This window comes from Petromyzon marinus, chromosome 1 (genome assembly GCF_048934315.1).
Source record: "Petromyzon marinus isolate PM22_M1 ecotype Great Lakes invasive population chromosome 1, UKy_Petmar_22M1.pri1.0, whole genome shotgun sequence".
NCBI classification, from domain to species: Eukaryota; Metazoa; Chordata; class Hyperoartia; order Petromyzontiformes; family Petromyzontidae; genus Petromyzon; species Petromyzon marinus.
This window is the reverse complement of record NC_133667.1, coordinates 36,772,436-36,786,929: the sequence shown is the minus strand read 5'-3', so window position 1 is coordinate 36,786,929 and position 14,494 is coordinate 36,772,436. Positions and strand designations below refer to the sequence as shown.

The 14,494-nt window shown below is 57.1% G+C and overlaps 1 protein-coding gene and 1 long non-coding RNA gene across 3 annotated transcripts in view; one reads left to right on the top strand and one right to left on the bottom strand.

The window, feature by feature from the left end:
• The first annotated feature begins 766 nt into the window (after nucleotides 1-766).
• Nucleotides 767-4,508, top strand: LOC142924938 (uncharacterized). Its single transcript, XR_012942045.1, has 2 exons — nucleotides 767-863; nucleotides 920-4,508. It is a non-coding gene; the product is annotated as an uncharacterized LOC142924938 (long non-coding RNA).
• Nucleotides 4,509-8,690: 4,182 nt separating this feature from the next.
• The window catches only part of PCSK5 (proprotein convertase subtilisin/kexin type 5), a 44,744-nt gene continuing 38,940 nt past the window's right edge, over nucleotides 8,691-14,494 (bottom strand). The window contains exons 16-22 of one of the 2 annotated variants that reach the window (XM_032951408.2): nucleotides 14,083-14,188; nucleotides 13,642-13,841; nucleotides 13,369-13,456; nucleotides 12,680-12,783; nucleotides 10,942-11,071; nucleotides 10,604-10,719; nucleotides 8,691-10,498 (exon numbers count right to left, since the gene is read on the bottom strand). In XM_032951408.2, the coding sequence (XP_032807299.1) occupies nucleotides 10,386-10,498; nucleotides 10,604-10,719; nucleotides 10,942-11,071; nucleotides 12,680-12,783; nucleotides 13,369-13,456; nucleotides 13,642-13,841; nucleotides 14,083-14,188 (857 nt within the window). In that variant the 3' untranslated portion in view covers nucleotides 8,691-10,385. The remainder of the gene's footprint in view (nucleotides 10,499-10,603; nucleotides 10,720-10,941; nucleotides 11,072-12,679; nucleotides 12,784-13,368; nucleotides 13,457-13,641; nucleotides 13,842-14,082; nucleotides 14,189-14,494) is intronic. The other variant, XM_032951418.2, reaches the window with a different exon arrangement.

The following is a 14,494-nucleotide window of genomic DNA, read 5'->3' as shown; positions in this document are numbered from 1 at the left end:
ATCTCTTTAAAATGTGACGATGTGAACGCAAAAACTTCGTACGCCTTCCCGCTTTCTTCGAAGTAAGCATCCGCAAAGCGTACAGCGCAACTTACAACTGCTGTCCACTTTACGACTGAAGAATGGCCCTTGGCCGAAACGTCGATTTAAAAATAAAACAAATCGCCGTGATTTTATGACGAGGCAGGGTCTACAGTTGCGCTATGTGTATTGGGTTGTAGTGCAGGTGACCCAGTCACGTCGCGTCACGTACACAGGGGCCGCCAGTGAGGGTGAAAGTGAAAGGCTCGCCCACATTCCACCCCCCCCCCCCCTTTGTCACGCGATGGTTTCACCCGGGGGGGGGTGAGCCCACCTGATCCCACCTGATCCCACCTCTTTCACCTGATCCCTCCTGCACCTCGCCAACAGTGAACGCCCCTTCCCATTGCACAGACAAAGATGACCCGTATAGCCTTCATAAACTGTTGGGGCAAGTGTTGTTAGCGAGGGGCAACCGATGAAGGTCGGCACGTTACACGACGGGGTGAGTGGCCCGGTCGCCTTAGGTCGACTAAGTCTTATATCAAGTACCCGGTGCGCTGTGTAAACATCGCCACTGGGGAGACAAAGGTGGCGCTGGATCCACCCCTCGTCTACCGTGCTGGCTTTCATGGGTGCTGGCGAGCAGCACTTGGCCCTTCCGTCTGTTGAAGGCGACACGGGGGGATCTTTGTGAGAAGAACACTCTCACACCCTCACACCCTCACACACAACAACCCTCGCCTGCAGGTAACATACACACGACGCAGGTAACACACACCACGCAGGTAACATACACACCACGCAGGTGACACACCACGCAAGTAACACACACCACACAGGTAACACACACACCACACAGGTAACACACACCACACAGGTAACACACACCACACAGGTAACACACACCACACAGGTAACACACACCACACAGGTAACACACACACCACGCAGGTGACACACACCACGCAAGTGACACACCACAGGTAACACACACCACGCAGGTGACACACATACCACGCAGGTGACACATACCACGCAGGTGACACACACCACACAGGTGACACACCACGCAGGTGACACACACACCACGAATGTGACACACCACGCAGGTGACACACACCACGCAAGTGACCCACACACCACGCAGGTGACACACACACCACACAGGTGACACACACACACCACGCAGGTGACACACACCACACAGGTGACACACACCACACAGGTGACACACACCACGCAAGTGACACACACACCACGCAAGTGACACACACACCACACAGGTGACACACACACCACACAGGTGACACACACACCACACAGGTGACACACACACCACACAGGTGACACACACACCACGCAAGTGACACACACACCACACAGGTGACACACACACCACACAGGTGACACACACCACACAGGTACGCACGCCCTATTGAGGGACGACTGGCCACTCGTGCTGTCAGGTGCACACATCAGACAGGTACCGCAATCGTAGATAGGGACATTCATTACGAGTCAAGTTTATGTGCTCTGCAGAAGCCCATTTCCCGAAACGTCGCCTATTATGCGTGTCCTTTAAGGCGACGCAACGCTATTGACGATGGTGTTCAGTTTTAACGAAGAGTCAGTTACACGGCACGGCTTAATTTCATCCGGGGCTGAGCTCCGGAAAATACCCCGCCCGCATACTCCACTCCTATTGTTGGTGGGGGCAGGGGGTTGCCCGCGAGGCTGCACCACCGCCACCACCGCCGTCGTGGCTGTCCTCACACATGTCGCGGTGTCGGCTCTGTTTTTTAAATAGCGGGGTCATAAAAATAGAGGGGCGGGGGGTCTCTGAGTTTAGCGCGGAATTCGGGGTGACGGAGGAGGCTCCAACAGCGGAAATAGCAGCAGGAGCATTAACATTTAGTTCACCACCGATCTCAGCCCCAGCATGCTGGCGGTCACTGGGTTAATGTCGTCTTTCGAGCTTCGAGGGGAACGTCCGAGAGAGGACCCGCCGCACCATATCCATCCACGAGAACGCGTTAACAATCTCACGGACGACTACACATGTCGTGTCGGTTGTTAGGGGGTTGCTTGACCACACTTCGCCACGCTGGTGAGTGCGAGTTGATTGTGGGGTGGGGGAGGGGTGGCACCCAGGACCCGTTGGGATGTCACTCGCCACTGATCTTTTCCTGGATTTTCTGTTTGCACAGTCACATAGTCACTTTAAGATGTTTTCTTGTTCATGTATTTGTTTGTTGCGGTTGCACCCGATTCAAGAGCCGAATGGCTCACAGGGCTATACCAAATAAATGGAACAATGAACCTGGAATCGGACTCACAGCGCCAGTTACCCAGCACTGTGCGCTAACCACTGCGCCACCGCTCCACCCCGTGTGTGTAACCGTGTATACGCTGTGCCGTATGCAGAAATACAATGCAGTGAAACAACAGCAGCAGCAACAGCATCAGTCAATAGCATCAGTCAATAGCAGGCCTAAACAGTAGCCACATCAGAAGGAATAACAAAAAATAATAACACGAGAAGCACATCAATAAAATAACACGTGAAGCACAACAATAAAATAACACGTGAAGCACATCAATAAAATAACACGAGAAGCACATCAATAAAATAACACGAGAAGCACATCAATAAAATAACACGTGAAGCACATCAATAATATAACGTGAAGCACATCAATAAAATAACACGTGAAGCACAGCAATAATATAACACGTGAAGCACATCAATAATATAACACGTGAAGCACATCAATAATATAACACGTGAAGCACATCAATAAAATAACACGTGAAGCACATCAATAAAATAACACGTGAAGCACATCAATAAAATAACACGTGAAGCACATCAATAAAATAACACGTGAAGCACATCAATAAAATAACACGTGAAGCACATCAATAAAATAACACGAGAAGCACATCAATAAAATAACACGTGAAGCACAGCAATAAAAGCAGCATCAGCAGTAGACGCAGCGGCAACCACAGCAAAGACCACACGAGCAACAGGAGATCCAACAGTGGCGATTCAACTTTTCCCCAGCGCGAGAGACGGCAGCATTCGCAGCAGAGAAGCCTCATCACAAGGATCAGCGTCAGCGCCGACGGCTCTGGCCGATGGGGGACTGATAGCCGCAGCCTCCCCAGACGAGGAATGCTGTTTGTGTACACACATTACGCGCACACACAATACGCAAGCATGCCGATAGACATCAGCAAGTACAGGCACAGCCTAACATTGAGAACAGGCTCCCGTTAAACCTTTCACAGACTGTTGGGGTAATGTGCCGTTAGCGAGCACCTATTACTTCCGTCACAGAGCAGCCCCACGCCCGGCCGCCTTTGTCTCCCCAGTGGCTATGTTTTTATCCACCGCACCAGTTACTCATTTGAGGCTGAGTCGACCTAGGGGAGGCCCAGGACCGGTTCAGATAATCGTCACTGGTGTTGGCCGTGAGCGGGAATCGAACCCGGTGCGCCAGGTTCATAGCGTAGCGTAGCGCTAACCGCGACACCACCGCTCCCTACACACACACACGCACGTACACACACGCACGTACACACACGCACGTACACACACGCACGTACACACACGCACGTACACACACGCACTGTAGGTGAGCGAGCTGGAGCCCCGGGGGAATGCTTTGTAAGCGAACCTCACGGTCTGGCAGGCAGCATTCCACAGCGCGAGGGATCAGCGGGCTGCAGGCCCCCCCTCGCTCCTCACCTCGGCGAGGGAGCGCACGGGCACGGCGTGGGGGGTGGCACGCAGGGGATGGGCACGGGGAGGGTGGAGAGAGAACGGAGGAGGAGGGGGGGGAGATTGAGGGTGGCTGGAGGGGGGTGTGAGAGAGATGGGGGAGATGCAATGGGGGGGGGGGGTGCTGGAGGGGGTCTTGGGACTCCTCCAAGGCCGATTCAGCCTCAATTGAGTACCTGGTGCGGTGTGCAAACATCAGCACTGGTGAGACAAATGCGGCTGGGCGTGGTGTTGGCCACCCACCCCATCATGCGCCGCTGGCTTCGATCTTCACAGGTGCCCTCCGCTAACTTGCCCCAACAGTCTGCGAAGGCTATGTAGGGGATATTGATCTTTGTCGTGTGAAGGGAACTGCGTGAGAGGCGGAATGCAGCGGCGGTGATGCGATTGGGGGTCGGAATATCTCCAGGACTCCAGGCGCGTCACAGCCGCCACGCACCCCAAGGGCGAATCGCCCCTCCTGGATCAGTGCGCGGACTCCTCAAGCCCAGCGATTCTTGATCTTCACCGCAGCCTCGCACCCCTTTCGTCCTCACACTCGTTAAAACTTTGTACGATGTAAACAGATGCATAGGTGTTGATGAAACAAAGCAGCTGTGCTTTCGAGTCCGTGCTAAATTTGTGTGTTCGATGATTTACCTTCGAATAAAAAAGCTGGCCCCGTCTCGCACCCGCAGGGGTGCGTGCCACTGTCTAACGGGATTCGCTGCGTGTGTGTGCACGTAGCCTGGCACAAGAGCCGCAGTGATGTCACCACCAGCACTTCGTGGCGACCGGCGGTTGTTGTTGTGTTAATGTGTCGGTGTGTATGTTGAGAGTATGCGGATGTGTTACGAGCATTGTGTTCCTGTGTGTGCATTGTCTGTTGTTGGGGTGTTTGACGTGCCTGTTGTGCCTGTGTTAGCTTGACGTGTGTGTGTGTGTAAACTGTGTGTTGTGTGTGTGTGTAAACCGTGTCTGTGTGTTGTGTAAACTGTGTTTGGTGTTGTGTCCGTGTTTAAACCTCTGCCTGGGTTCACGTCAGCCCAGGACTGCAGCAGCCAAAATTAAACCCAAACCTCCGTGAGCAGACACTGACTCATAGCGACTCGCAGTGTCTCAAAAACCCGCAGCACAGACGGTACACACACAGCATACACAGTACCCACACAGCACAGGCACAGTACCCACACAGCACACGCACAGTACCCACACAGCACACGCACAGTACCCACACAGCACAAACACAGTACCCACACAGCACACGCACAGTACCCACACAGCACAAACACAGTACCCACACAGCACACGCACAGTACCCACACAGCATACACAGTACCCACACAGCACACGCACAGTACCCACACAGCACAAACACAGTACCCACACAGCACACGCACAGTACCCACACAGCACACGCACAGTACCCACACAGCACAAACACAGTACCCACACAGCACACGCACAGTACCCACACAGCACACGCACAGTACCCACACAGCACACGCACAGTACCCACACAGCACACGCACAGTACCCACACAGCACACGCACAGTACCCACACAGCATACACAGTACCCACACAGCACACGCACAGTACCCACACAGCATACACAGTACCCACACAGCACACGCACAGTACCCACACAGCACACGCACAGTACCCACACAGCACAAACACAGTACCCACACAGCACACGCGTATGTATCGGGTACTCTTGCGACGAACTCGGAGACAGCTCACAGGGATGGTTCCTTGCCCATAAACAGTTCGCCAGCATCGCTTTGAACAAGCCCGACTTGCGCCGATGAGACCGCAGAGAGCCGCGTGGCTGATGAGACGCGAGTCGAGGCACACAGCACGCGGGGAGGAGGCGCTTTGTGTGGCGTTCACTCGCTCGCAACGCTCCACAGCGACTGGCGATGAGCGAGCGTCGTGTGTCCCACGGTGAGCGCGGGCGGGTCGCAGTGCGGGTTATATTGCCAGCGCGACCACACTGGGACAGATTCGACAAATTGGAATCCTTCCCGATTGTGAAGCCATTACAGAGACCCGAGGATGGCGCCTTGGATTAGGACGCGTGTCGGGCTCGGGTCAAGGGGTGCGGGTTTGTTTTCAAGAGGTCAAAGTTCAGTGGACCCTCCCCCTCCCTTCACATCTCCAGGGTTATAGTAGGAAACCCAGCGGACCTGTGTCAGCAGCTGGTTTAGTGCTTATTGCCTCTCATCCCGAGACTCGGTTAAATCTCCTCCATTCAGCGAGACTCAGTCATCGCTGGAGTACCGCTATTGCATTGCGACAGAAAGGCTCTGGGCCTTCGTGGTTAAATGAAGGATTAGGCGTCTCTCTGAGAGTTGGTGAGGAAATCAGCTGCGCCGTTTAGGCGGAAATCGCGTTCCTTCCCTGCTCCCCCATCTTCTCATCACCTGCCCAACTTATTCCACCCTGTATGGACCAACTATGGACCATAAAGTAAACCTCGATGTAGTATGTGCTCCTTTAACGAAGGAGTCGCCTCACAAACTACACGAACCCTCTCTCCTGAATCCCTCTCGTCGTTGCTATCAGACGTCGACATTGGCATTTCGCGCCTGGAGTCGAACCCTCAACCCCACGGTGCAGCCCCGATGGTCGATGGAGACCCGCCCCTGGCATGGAGACCCGCCCCTGGCATGGAGACCCGCCCCTGGCATGGAGACCCGCCCCTGGCATGGAGACCCGCCCCTGGCATGGAGACCCGCACCTGGCATGGTGACCCGCACCTGGCATGGAGACCCGCACCTGGCATGGAGACCCGCCCCTGGCATGGAGACCCGCACCTAGCATGGAGACCCGCCCCTGGCATGGAGACCCGCCCCTGGCATGGAGACCCGCACCTGGCATGGTGACCCGCCCCTGGCATGGAGACCCGCACCTGGCATGGAGACCCGCACCTGGCATGGTGACCCGCACCTAGCATGGAGACCCGCACTTGGCATGGAGACCCGCACTTGGCATGGAGACCCGCACCTGGTATGGAGCCCAGGTGACGACGATTCGGCTCCGTTTAGCGAATTTATGCAAAGCGAGTCACGCAGGATCCTCCTGAAAAGAAGCCCTAAACACAAAACAATCCAGGGCAGCATCGTCGCTTCGCGAAACATCACACGGATGAGAAGTCACGCGCTTGGTTTAAATCCGCGTATGTCGTTAAGTGCCTGGTTCGTCTCCAAGTTGCCGTGGGTGGGGAGTGCCAGCTGCTTAAAGGACCCATTGATACCTGGAGGGGATTATCGCTCCGACTGGGCGCTCGCAGTGAACATTGACTCGCGGTGGACGCCGACTCGCACATGCGGGGGTCACGCGAGACTCGGGTGGAAAACCAAAACTGCGCGTCGCTCCTGCGTCAAGAGGCAGCAGACGATCCGACGTGCAGCGCTAGTCAAGCACGTGGCGACGCACAACACATTTCAACAACACTGCCCCCCTCAACGAGATCGTCATATACGAGGCGACTTTTCGGGCAATGGCCCTTCTTCAGAGCAGAGTGCATTCGTTGGCACGATCTATGGGATGGGAGCTGCAGGGCCTGCAGCGGGAACCGCGTTCCTGCTCCTCACCACTTGCTCCCCCACTCGAGACTCGATCCAGGTTCTTGTGCTCCGAACAGAGTGAGCGGTTGTTTCGGAATAGGAGGGAAGGTGGAGGATGGATGACGCGTGATGGAGAGAAGGATGAGAGGGGAGACGAGTGAGGGATGAGAAGAGAGAAGGGAGATGTAGAAGGGGCGAGGGAGACTCATGGGAGATGGGGAAGAGGGATGCAACGGATGAGAGTGAGATGGGAGAAGAGAGGGTGGATAGATGAGAGGAGGCGGAGGAGATGGGAAAGAGAGAGAGAGAGGAAGGAGATGGAGGAGAGGGATGGAGAGGAGAAAAGGAGGGGAAAGAGACTCTGGGGGGAGCAGGGGGAGGAGAGGCGAGAGGGAGGAGGAGAGGGAGGGGTGTCGCGGTCGCACAAAGCCCGCTCTGTGCGTCTCGCTGTGAGCGCAGCGTCGCGTTTTGTTTGTTACAGTGTCCGAGACCCCCCCTCCTCCTCCTCCCCAGAGCCAATGCGACCCCTCCCATCGCCACAACGTGAATACGCTCACTTGCACACACACGTGCACACACTCACACTTGCACACACGCGGGCACTCACCCACTCACACGTGCACACACGCGGGCACTCACACACTCACACGTGCACACACGCGGGCACTCACACGTGCACACACTCACGCGTACACAAAGACCCCCCCCCCCCGTATAGCCTTTCAAGAGACTCTTGAGCCAAGTTCTGTTAGCGAGGACCTAGATAAGGCCGGAACCGCCACACGAAAAGGTGGGTGGCCAGCACCTCCACATGTCCACACATTCCCATATACACACTCGCACACATGAATGGGCTCACACGTCCATGAGTGTACACTCACCCTCCCATGCAATACAACGCCCCCACCCCTACAACCCTGAACAGACTGTTGGGGTAAATATTGTTAGCGAGCATCTATTTAGTCCGGCACACTCCCACCCCCGACGCTCTGACGTCACAGAGCCCCCGCGTCCCCCCGCCCCTCCCCACCGCGGGGTGAATTCCACGACCCCAGAGCACGCCACGTCACGTGACACCAGTGGGGGACGGGACACCTCCATAGGGGTCCAGCACCATCATCAACGTCTCCAATCACCACCATCACCCCTGACCCACGCATACCCCACCCCTGACCCACGCACACCCCACCCCTGACCTATCCACACCCCACCCCTGACCCACGCACACCCTACCCCTGACCCATCCACACCCCACCCCTGACACGTCCACACCCCACCCCTGACCGACGCACTCCTCTGCTCCGCGCGTGACACAGCGACGTCGAGTCACCACCTTATTCATTTATTTGAGTTTCGTGTGAAATAGCCTAATTAATACATCGTCTAATATTCACCTAAAATACAATAATAACAATAATAACATTTTCTATACAAACGCCACGGACATGTAAAATAATAATAATAAACAAAAAGGCTATAATTAAAAACGGAATCTGGTCGTCGTACTTGGCATTAATCTCTCGCGAAGTGAACGCTCCCGAAATAATACACCAGAGCGGAACCCCTAAGACGAGGACGTCACAGTCCGCCACTTGGTTGTGCCCTGCCGCGTGCAGCTGACGTCACTTTAATAAGTTAATTGGCTGCACGGTAAGCGGGACCCCCCCCCCCCGCCCGCAACACCGAGTCGCGAGTTGAACCGTGGCTTTGATTGCCGTGAGACGAGGGGTGGAGGGGGGGACGAGGTGCCGATCGGATTTGAATGGAGACCGGTGGGAGGAAAGGGGGTCGGGGAAAGGTCATCGCGCGGGCGGCCCCTCCGCGACCCACCCACCTACCCACCCACCTACCCACCCACCTACCCACCCACCTACCCACCCACCTACCCACCCCCCCTCTTCCCATCGACCACCCCCCACCCCCAGAACCACGCTCCACAGAGCGACGGCACAAGCGGAATGCAGTGAAGAGCACCTCTCGCTTGCTCTCTGTAGGACACTACAGAAAAAATATATACTATACATATTTATATATATAGATTTATTTTCTGAGTAAATCACAGCTAGCTCTAGATTACTTATGACCTCGTGATTTATAGAACAAAGTATGTATATGGCGCTTCGGTAAAACCTGGTTAGAGCAACGCGCAATGTGTGACCGCCTCATCAATTTAATTTTCCCCGCCCAATACCCATGCCAAAATTTAGCTCCGATCGTCATTATTAATGAGGGCTCTATCTCTCGTGGGGTATTTTCCAGAGCTCAGCCCTGGACACAGCTCCAGCTTGAATCAAGCCCTGGTTATTATCACGTATTATCATCGTCATCATCATCGTGATTAGAGAGCTGGCGCATTTGAGAGCAGAGCCTCCCCTGAGCGATGGAATTGCGGTTTTGCGCGCTGCCACCGCTGCCGCCGACCCCTGAACGCCGTGCACCTGGGAGCCGGGCGGGGCAGCGTGGCGCTGGGCAGGGCTCCCGGCCCAAGCAGAGCCCAGGCTCGACGGCGGCACCGGAACGGCCTCCTCCAGCCGGTGCCGCTGCCTGCTCCAACCCAGCGGCCCCTCCGAGGCACTCACCTGAGCAAAGGAACGAAACGAGCCACTGGGCCGTCACCCCTTAACGACTCTCTCCGTCGTGGCCGCTGTTGCCGATATATTTTTTTGCCACTTACTTCCACCCCCTTTAAAACATTTCCTCGTGTTGTTTTTTGTTGTTTAGTAAAGTTTAGCCATTAAGGGCCGAGAGGAAAATTCTCCGGGAAGTGAAACCTGGCCGGAAGAGCAGGCCCCGTCACCTCCCCGCGCCCCCACATAACCGCCGCCCACGAGGCCCCGGGGAAACCAGGGAAAAGCCTCGACGAGACCACGGACAATCCGAGGAGACGTCCCTCGACCCTCGGGGGACGTGGGACGCCCCACGCCGGACCGGGCCCCGCGACGACCGGTGGAGGTGGCCGAGGGCGGACCCGGCGAGCGACGGTGGGCCAAGGGATGACGGCGGGCAGCAGGGCCGCTCGGCTTAGCCGCGGTTGGAGCAGGTCCTGCAGCAGAGCTGCTGCAAGACCTTCCTGCTGCAGAGGTTGTTCACCTTGACCAGGTAGCAGAAGCTGGTGTCCACCGTCTCTCCGCTCGCTGCGCACAACGGGGGCGGGCGGGGGAGAGATTAGGGCGCGCGTGCGTGACGGGCTGGCGGTGCGAGAGGTGCGCGAGGTTGCGCTGTCGGCGTGCTGCACGTACAGTCGCGGCAGGTGTACACGGCCACGCACGCCCCAGCCTCCAGGCTCTGGCCCTCGCTGCAGCTGGTACAGCTGCGATCCGTGGGCCCGCTGCACGTCACGCAGCTCACCTCGCACCTGCAGGCGGGCACACGTCCCACGGAAGTCGTGTTCTGCACGCGTACGGGGTGGTTCTAAATGCGGCCTACATGCAGGGCGGCAATGTGTAGACAGGGTGGCTGCGTGTTTGGGTTATGTGTATGGTGCCTTTACGTAGGGAGTGCGTGTGTGTGCGGAGGGTGTCTGCGTGCTGCCGGTGCCATTGTGTGCAGGGTGCCCGCTTGCGCAGGGCGCTCGTACTTGTCGCAGCTGGGCTCGGCGCCCTCCTCCACCTCCTCACGGTAGTAGCTGGGGCTGCAGTCCGGCACGCAGATCCCGTCCTGCCTCAGGTAGCCGGCCGCACACTTCAGGCACGAGTACTGCCCCCCGGCTGGGGACCACAAACAAAGACAAAGACCCCCCGTGTAGACACGCAGACTGCTAGGGCAAGTGCTGTCCGCGAGCGCCTATTAAGGACCGGTCGATGGGGATGGGTTGGCGGGTGTGTGGCCAGAACCAAGCCCAGTTTTCTTCATCTCCCCAGTGCTGATGCTGACATACTGCACCAGGTACTTATTTTAAAGGTTGCATCGGTCTAGGGCAGGCCGCCCACAACTGCTTCAGATATTTGCCACTGATGTTGGCCGTGAGCAGGAATCTTACTTGGGTGTGCAGCGCAGTGCACTAACCACTGCGCCACCACTCCCCACGCGTACATACGCACACACGCACATGCATCACACACGTAGGAATGCACACACCCATGAACAACAGCCGCCATTCCCCACTAAGTGCTGGTGACTTCACCACAGCGCTTGTGCCAGGCTAGGTCCACTGATGCCATCACGTGAAGTGTAGAAGTCTCGCTTGCTGGGGACAGACCCAGGTGTTACGGGTTGATCGACAGATGATCGTCAGTTCCGCTGCCTGTGCCAGTACGTGCACACGAGCGCACACGGCGCATGAAGGAGCGCACTTGGCACACGGGAGATCACGTCACGAGGTCACGGGGTCACGAGGAGGCCGAGGGCCTGGCAATTCTTAGGGATGCATGGGGAGGCTTTAGCAGGGAGCCAAGCAGTGGTTTCTGGCTTCAGGGGCCTCCAAAAGGTGGAAATGAGAGCCCAGGGATCGCTGGTGGGCGCAATGAAGCCGAGAGAGGAAGGAGCCATCAACATTGTTGTCTTGGACCTTCCTTTCGCTTGTTCCCGCGTGAGGAGTGTAAAATAATTATTCCCATAATTGTTGGGTCAAAGGTCAGGTATCAGCTTCGGAGGGGGGACCTCTCAAATGCGAGATGGCGTAGCGTGTGACATTGGCCGGCAGGTGGCGTGAGATTGATTAGTGGCTGCGTGAGACCAGCACGGGAAGAGGTGGGCAGAGAAAGAGGTGGGACATCACTACATTTGCTCCTCCTTCCCTGCTGCTGCTCCCCCCAAAGTATATAACTCTCTCCCCCTAGCCACCAATGCTGTCGATTCCCCGCCCCTGGTCAGGTCCAGGTTTAAGAAATTACACCTCTTTTTTGCTTATGACCGATTGCCTTTTCTCCAGCATACATTTACGACAGTATTTTTTGTTATATATATAAACCACACACATGATTGCCATGCCATGCTTGTTCTTGTTCAGCAACTTAGATGCAGTTGTATTGAGAATAATTACAAATCGTACGATTCCACCTGTACCGTTTTGTACATTCGAGTTTGCTTCTCACTCGAGACTTTGCGGAAGACTTCCAGGCTGGCTTCAGGGTAAGGGGCTATGGGCGCAAGGCACTACCCACTATCGTTCACAATCCTGCATTACTGTACCAGAAAATCCCACAATCCTGTGAGGTTGACCAGAATGTAGGGTACAATGAGGGACAGAATGAGGCGAGGTAGATCTGGCACTCCGCAATAATTCCAGGAACCAGGTTCTGGTCAGCTGATCGTTCCAGCTGGCATGAAGCGCAAGGCCGCAGGTCGCAGGTGGGAGGCGTCGGTGCGGGCCCTACTTGCGCAGGTGTTGCACGAGGGGTGGCAGGGCTCGCAGCGCGTCTCCTGCAGATTGAAGTAGGTCCTCTCCTGGCACTTGGGCACACACATGGAGCCGTGGAGGCTGCGAGGACACGGGACGATGGGGGGGAGGGAGGGATGCGGTGACTAAACCACGGGTGTCACGTGATGGCGAGCTGAATGCATCCGAAACTCAAATCCAGCCGAGCAAGCGCGGGGCCAGGGGCCGAATCTACGAACTTCACCGGCGTCGATCCTCCTCCTAGCCCACGTCAGATCGCGGGGAGAGTCCAAATGAAACAATGAGTAGCTGTGAACGATCGCGGTGACACCAGGGCCAGGCAGCGCCCGTGACCGTGTTCGTTACGAGCACCGCCTTGCAACGTAGACGAGAGCGGCAGGCGAACGTCATGGGCGGTGGCTGCCAGAGTGGACGGCACGCAGAGCGACCAGACGGTCTGTAATTAGAGACCACGCTCGATCGCGTGGCGCCTCGAAACAACGGAGCATTTGTAGAAGATACGGGGTAGAAAGTAAGATAATGGGAACGAACACAAACGCAAGTGGTGTATACGAGCGGCCTACTAAGGCCGACAAACACACACATCGCGCGGGTACACACGCACCAATACATACCGATTTCATCTCGGGTACACGACCCCCCCCGCGCGCCATCGCCTTTGCTCACCTGAGCCCGTTGCGGCACATCGTGCAGCGCTCGGCCGCCCCCACGCAGCGCTCGCAGCTCTCGGTGCACCGCCGGCACATCATTGCCGCTGCAAGGGGTGGGGGCGGGGGGCAGCGGGGAGGGGGTTTAAAAAACCACAGCCGTTGTTTCAAATGCCGCGAGATCCTTGAGAGGAAGGTGTCGTGAGAGGAGGCGGGAGTGGTGGCGAATTGGGGAGACCTTCATCCAGCGGTGGATTGATCACACCTTACGGCGACAATGGGCATCACGCACCTGTGTCCAGGTAGAATCCGTCGCTGCAGGCGGCCATGCACTGCGGGCCCGGCCCCTCCTGCCGGAAGTATCCGGTGCGGCACTCGGAGCAGCGCTCGAGGCCGGCGCCGGAGCACGCCCGGCACTCGCGCGAGCACCGCCGGCACCGCCGCGTGTCGCCGTCGCCGAAGAAGCCGATCGGGCACTCCGACAGGCACTTCCTGCGCGCGCCGGGGACGGGCGGCACAGGCGGGGTGGGGAGGGGGACACGAGCGGGCGCTCGAAAACAACAAAGCGTCGCCACCGCGCGACGTACGAGCCGGGAGACGCCGCGAGACGCTGGCCGGGGACGCGCGGCCCAGCGCACGGCGCGCCGCCCGCGACCGACGACCATCGAGGAGGCGAGAGGAGGGCACGAGGTTGGCGGTGGGGGAGGGGGCAGTGGCGACTCGTGAGACTCACCTCCCGCCGCCCCGCAGCCGCAGGCTCCAGCGGGCGCAGCTCATGCACTGGTCCTCGCCCGGTCCGTCACAGCCCTGGCTGTCGCACTCGGCATGACACAGCCCTGCTTGCACGCACACACACGCACACACACATGCACACACACACGCACACACGTGCACACATGCACACACACACGCACACACGCGCACGCGCACACGCACACACACACGCACACACGCACGCGCGCACACGTACATAAGCACCGGCACGCTGTTTGCGAGCGCCTATTACTACCGGCGTAGCATACAAGGTAGTAGTGTGGCTAGAACGACACCCAAATGCTCATGTTGACGTACGTTTCTAGACGGAACGAGGTACTCATTTAAGGCTGAATTGACCAAGGAGTGGCCCAGAACGGGTTCGGATATCG